Below are 6,000 nucleotides of genomic sequence, written 5' to 3'. Positions count from 1 at the left end.
AATCTGTAGGGTTGCTAATAGAATTTAAAAATGAAAAATGCCAAGGATAGTTACAGTGACTTGAGCCAGAGTCAGAGGAAAGAGTTGTCATTTACTGAGATGAAAGCTGGGAATAAGTTCAGGTTAGGGATGATGAAAATGGGAGTTTGTTTGAACTTGATAAATTTGTGCTCTTTACTAGATATCTAAAATCTGAAGACATCTGGTGATACACAATTATGCTTTCAGAAACAATATATGATTGCTATCATGCTACTGAGGGATACCCAGGGACCCCAACAGTTAAGGGGTACATGCTCAGTAAAGGGTCCTACCATTTTTTTTATGCATACAAGAACTTGGGTGTAGGCCAGAGGTGCAGGGGGGTGTGGGGGTGAAAGGATTCACCAGAGAGAGTGGGGAGCACAGCAGGCTGATTGACTGAAATACACTGCTGAGGGGAGCAGCAGGTGAGACAGGGGAGGTTTGCTACATCATATGTGGATTGGCTCCCTGGCCACTGGGTTTTAGGGATTGGACTCAGGCCAGCCATTGCAGCAATAGCACTGAGACTTAACCCATACGTTGCCAGGGACCACCCCTCCCCCCCATCACTGTAACTTTATAGTAAGCTTTAAAATCAGGAAATGTAAATTTTCTTTTAAAGATTATTTTGACTATTCTGGGTCCCTTGCACTTCCATATGATTTTTAGTGTCAATTTTTTAACTTTTTCCCAAAAAAGGCAGCTGGGATTTTGATAAGAATTTCATTAAATCTATGGATAATTTTGGAAAGTGTTGCTAACTTAATGCTATTAAATCTTCCATGAACATGGAATGTCTGTTTAAATCTTCTTTAATTTCTCTCAACAATGTTCTGTGCAAGTTTTCAGTATAGAAGTCTTGTACTTCTTTAGTTGTTTATTTCTTAAGTATTTTATTCTTATGCTGTAATGAACCTAAATTCATTTTAAGTTTATTCATTGTTAATATATGTAAATGCAGTTCATTTTATGTAACATTTTGTATATTTGTATATTATATCCTGCAACCTTGATGACTCCTTAATTAGTTCTAATAGATTTTTTGTGGATTTCTTAGAATTTTATGCATACAAGTTGTGTTATCTATGAATAGAGGTTGCTTTACTTCCTTTCAAATAGGAAATGTCTTTTATTTTTCTTTTGTAATACTCTTGACTAGAACCTTCAATAAAGTGTGGCATACAAATGGCTGTGTATTGCCATTTTTATGAAATGATGATTGGTCATAAACTATATCCATCAATAAAGTGTGGTGGCTTCATGAAATTATCATATCTGTAGAGCAGTGATTGGGGTCATTTGGATCTAAAAAAATGTAATTTTTTTAAATTAATTGAAGACCACTTAAATAATTCCCTTTTTCTTCCTCTTCAGGTTTTCTCAAATAATGATGAAGGCCTTATTAACAAAAAGTTACCAAAAGAACTTCTCTTAAGGTAAGTGTAGATAAACTTAAGTAGAGAATTAAGATTTGATTCAGTCAGCAAGTTCCAAGACTATCTTCTTTCTCACTGTGAGTCCATAGCATAGAAAAAGAGACAGAATTAGCCTAACTGACTTTTTGTTTTTGTTTTATAGAATGCTGTTCAGCTTGTTGTTAAATTTTACTTGGTCTAATCCAGAATGTACTAAGTATGTACATAGCATTGGTCTGGATTCTTTTTGTAATGTGGTAAGTATTGTAATAATCTTCAGTAGGTGCCATTGTTTGGGTATCAGTAGCTAATCTCAATGTAGTCAGTAACATCAAGACAGATTATTATTAAGGTTGTGAGCTGCTAAAGTGGAGACATATTAGATATTTTCTGATAAGTCAGTTTTAAGATAAATAGTTATATGTTCTTACTGAGCACTTAAAATTTATATAAATGTAGCCCCAAATAGTAATACATTCTTATTTTATGAGAATTTTGTGTCTAGTGACAGTGAATATTATCAAGCAGGCTTTTTGTCCTTTTTTTCTTGAATCTTTAAACACATAGTAAATGTTACTTTGCTTGTCATTTTGCCAGGTAAAGCTATCAACCCATATTTGTTGACTTGAGGCACTGCAGTTTCCTTTAGTACTCTGCAATCATCAAAGAAATCTTATTTTGGTTTCGGATGTTATATTTTAATTATCTGCTAAGAATATATGCTAATTCTTGAGTGACATTTCCCAAACTCTTTTATCATTAATGTTCCATGAAACAGGTTTTATGATCATATCAGTATGGGAACACTGAGTCAACAAAACCAATTTATTTACTACATTACTTCTTAGAGCCTTAGGCTAGTCTGCATGGTGATGTTCCCACACGTGTTGTTGTGGCATATCAAACGCTTTGACCATAGAACTCATTTGATATTCCATATAACATTGGGAAGTCTTTGACATACATTAAAGACGTTGACCAGATGACTTATTCCTGGCAGTACTAAGATTTACTTTAATATTGGGGGAATGAATCTAAGCGTGACTTTTGTTTACATATTGTCATTCACCACTGATCATTCTATAAATGCCACAGATTACTCACTGTTGTTATCCTCAGTACCTTAGACCTTTGTTCTTGAGTCAGAAATTGGGTGAGGATTTAGCATTCTGTGTGATCACATTTCAGGGACTTCAGAGTCCTCGAGCATATCTCATTAGTTATCATGTAGTGTTTGGCACTATTGTCATGAGCTCATTTTACTTGGTAAATAAAATGATGTTTTATTTCAGTAAAGCAAAGATTTGTTTGGAGAAGCGAATATCTTTGGTATTTTACACCATTATCAGTTTAAAAGTGTTAACAAGGAGGGAAAGTATATCATATAAACCCACAAGATTTTGATCAAGCACAGGTAAACTGTTAGAACCAATATGGCAGGGGTAGTGTAGACAGGCTAACATTATACAACAGACTACAATGGTAGTCTGGTGTCCCCTAAAATTGTGTAATGTTTCATTCTTAGTCTGAACATTTTTCTAATACAGACATAAAACTGTAATAAGAATATATCATTCTTCATCTGGGGAATCATAACCAGTTTCAAGCAGACCCATATTAATTATTTAACACTGGCCTGTGTTTAAACTCCACCCTTTTGGTGAATACTGCCACTATCTGTGACACAGGGCCACTAACTTACTTTTTTTTTTTTCCTTCAGATAGGGTTAACTTTTATACTATACTTAGTCATGGAACAGTTTTTTCTTTTTCTTTTTTTTTTTTAGTTTTTTTTTTTTATACAATAGCTGGGGTACAGGCCAGAGGTGCAGGAGAGTGAGAGGATTCACAAGAGACAGAGTGGGGAGCAGAACAGGCAGGCAGACCAAAAGCACTGCTGAGGGGAGCAGCGGGCACGACAGGAGATGTCTGCCGTGCCATGTGGGAATCTCCCTGGCCGGCTGGGAATCGAATCTGCGCTGCAGAGGCTGCGGACAGCTTCACAGCACTGTGCTCAACCTGCTGCGCCACTGAGGAGGCCCACAGTTTTTATCAGTTGTCCCCTCCCCCGCCCCCCCCAAAAAGAATTACATCACTTTCTATGATAGTATAATTTCTGACCTTTGTCTTAGAAATTTTAGTTCTTTTAAAGATCTGTGATGTACTCAGTTGTTAAAGAGTCCTGGAGGTTGTCATCACTACTTACAGCTTTTGAATCATGCAAGATGACTTCATACATAGACCATTTTCTAGAAGTAATTGCCATTTGAGAGCAAATATTTATAACATTTCATAGATTTGCATTCCCACTTCTGATTTATTTGGGAGTTTGTAAGGGGAATTTAGATTTTAAAGTACTGCCACTACAAGTATCCCCTTGTGAGTTTTGAAATTAACTGTAACCAACTATGGCATTTTAATATTGTTGGTCTTTAAGTCATGTTTGCCAGTTTACTCTCAGACTTTGTATTTTGTATTCTTAGTAGCTCTCCCCTTTCCTAACTATCCTTTCTAAGCAAAACTTTGAAGGGTTTGAACTGGGTTACTAAAGCAACTGTCTTCATCATTTAATTCTACAACAAAGCAAGTGAGTCCCCACCTCCTGGAGGATACGTATTGATTAGTTTTGTTAGTTAAATGAGGTCTTCATAATTTTGGACTGACCAAGGCTTGCATTTTTGCTTCATGTTGTAGACTTCTTTGTGACAGTGCAGACTGTTGTTCCTATTTCATTGAATCCCTGTTCACCATCAGTATTTCTTCAATAGGTGTGAAGTTTTTGAGTTTGATATTCTTGTTTGTTTGTAGCCTATGTCACTTTATCTTGTCACTTTTGATGCATCTTTACTACCCTCTTAAATTCTCTACTAACTTTCATAATCAGTGAAGCTTCAGCTTCCTCTTTTGGAACTGTTAAGAAGCTTAAGAATTAATGTTTTTCTTTTCCTCTCTTTATATATTACTCTGAATCCACTCAGAAAAGTCTGAGGTTTTTTCCATCTGATCACTTACCACTCATTCTAAGAATCCCAATATTATCAATTCACAGATTTCTTCTACTCTCATTTTTTGTTTGTTACTTAACAAGTTTTTTGCAATTTTACTTTTTCTACAAAACTTTCCTCATAAGTTCAAGGTACTCAGGTTCTCCCTCTCTACCCTTTACCGTCACACAGTTCAGCAAACAGCTTGAAATTTTATTCTTTCTAGAGAGTTATATAATGCTTATAACACTGGGAATATTTAATTTTTGTAATCTGTGTATTAGTGAGTTGAGTTTTCCTTACATGTATTTGTTCTCATTGTTTATATTACTTTTGGAGCTATACTTTTTGCGTTGATATTTCAGCTATGCCCATTTACTAATTGTGTGAGTTTAGTTAAAGTTGCTTAAGTATATCTTTCATATTTAATCTCATCTGTAAAATAGGGATAGTAATAGTTCTTTCCTTATGTGGTTATTGCTGCTCTTAGAGTACCTGATACTTAATGAATATTGAAAAAGTTAGAACTTTTGTTATTAACTAATAACAGAATACTTAATAAATGCTGTTTCATGATGCAGTGAATTTTAATGGTAACAGTTTATAGTCAAGAAGTCCTGATATGGACCTTAATATGTGCTTACTGTATGGGCCCTGGTGGTGCAGGCGGTTAAGTGCATCACTGTGAAGCAATCTGCAGCCTCTGCAGCACAAGTTTGAGCCCCGGCCGGCTGGGGAGAAACCTATATGTTGCAGCAGACCTCTCTTGTCTTGCCCGCTGCTCCCCTCAGCAGTGTATTTTGTCAGTCTGCCTTTTCTGTTCCCCGCCCTGTCTCTGGTGAATCCTTTCACCCTCCTGTGCATCTGGCCTGTACCTGGTTCTTGTATAAATAAATAAATCTTAAAAAAAAAAAAAACTCAGTAAAAAATTATTAAGACCGTGATTCATTTCATCAGCCAGTACTAATTCAATCTCAATGGAAATTGCATTTCCCATCTGATAGAAACTGACAACTACTGGGGTTTATGCAGATTAGTAGTGGTTTTGTGACAAGTAGCAATTATTTTGTCTCGTAAAAAAGCCAGTCTCTTTGGAACAAACTTTTGTCTTAAGAAGCCTATGGGAATCTAATATTGGCCTCAAACTCAGATTATAAATTTTAACATTAATTTGTTTGACCTACAGTTTTTACCTCTGTGAGGTTGATTTCAGATGTTAATGATAGAATGAAAAACATGTAAACTGCTTCATAGGGAGAGAGGGAGTGACACAAACTAAATATTTTAAAACACTCTAAAAAGACAACACTCTTGTTAGTAATAAATAGGAAAGAAACCTCTTATTAGACACATTTAAAAATGTGAAATCACTGTTATTTTTGTGATTTTTCTTTCCCTTTTAAATTTATGTGGATACATGACAAAATTAACTACTTATAGTGTTTGTTGGCTTGATGAAGGAAGGTTTGATTGCCCCAAACAAGAGAGCTGAGCCTAATAATTCTGGGCAATACAAAATCAACTGCACAATTACATAATTTGGCAGTTTTTAGTGGTTAGCTTGGGAAAAGTATAAA

The 6,000-nt window shown here is 35.4% G+C and overlaps 1 protein-coding gene across 1 annotated transcript in view; it reads left to right on the top strand.

Annotated features, from left to right (window-relative positions):
- Nucleotides 1-1,658: 1,658 nt before the first annotated feature.
- FBXL2 (F-box and leucine rich repeat protein 2) overlaps nucleotides 1,659-6,000 on the top strand; it is a gene marked incomplete at both ends in the record, with an annotated part of 41,346 nt that continues 37,004 nt past the window's right edge. Inside the window, one exon of the mRNA XM_084246427.1 lies at nucleotides 1,659-1,696. Within this exon, the coding sequence (XP_084102553.1) occupies nucleotides 1,659-1,696 (38 nt within the window). The remainder of the gene's footprint in view (nucleotides 1,697-6,000) is intronic.

This window comes from Talpa europaea (assembly GCF_964194135.1).
Source record: "Talpa europaea genome assembly, chromosome: 11".
NCBI classification, from domain to species: Eukaryota; Metazoa; Chordata; class Mammalia; order Eulipotyphla; family Talpidae; genus Talpa; species Talpa europaea.
Note: the sequence above shows the minus strand (reverse complement) of the source record. Positions and strands in the feature narration are given on the sequence as shown.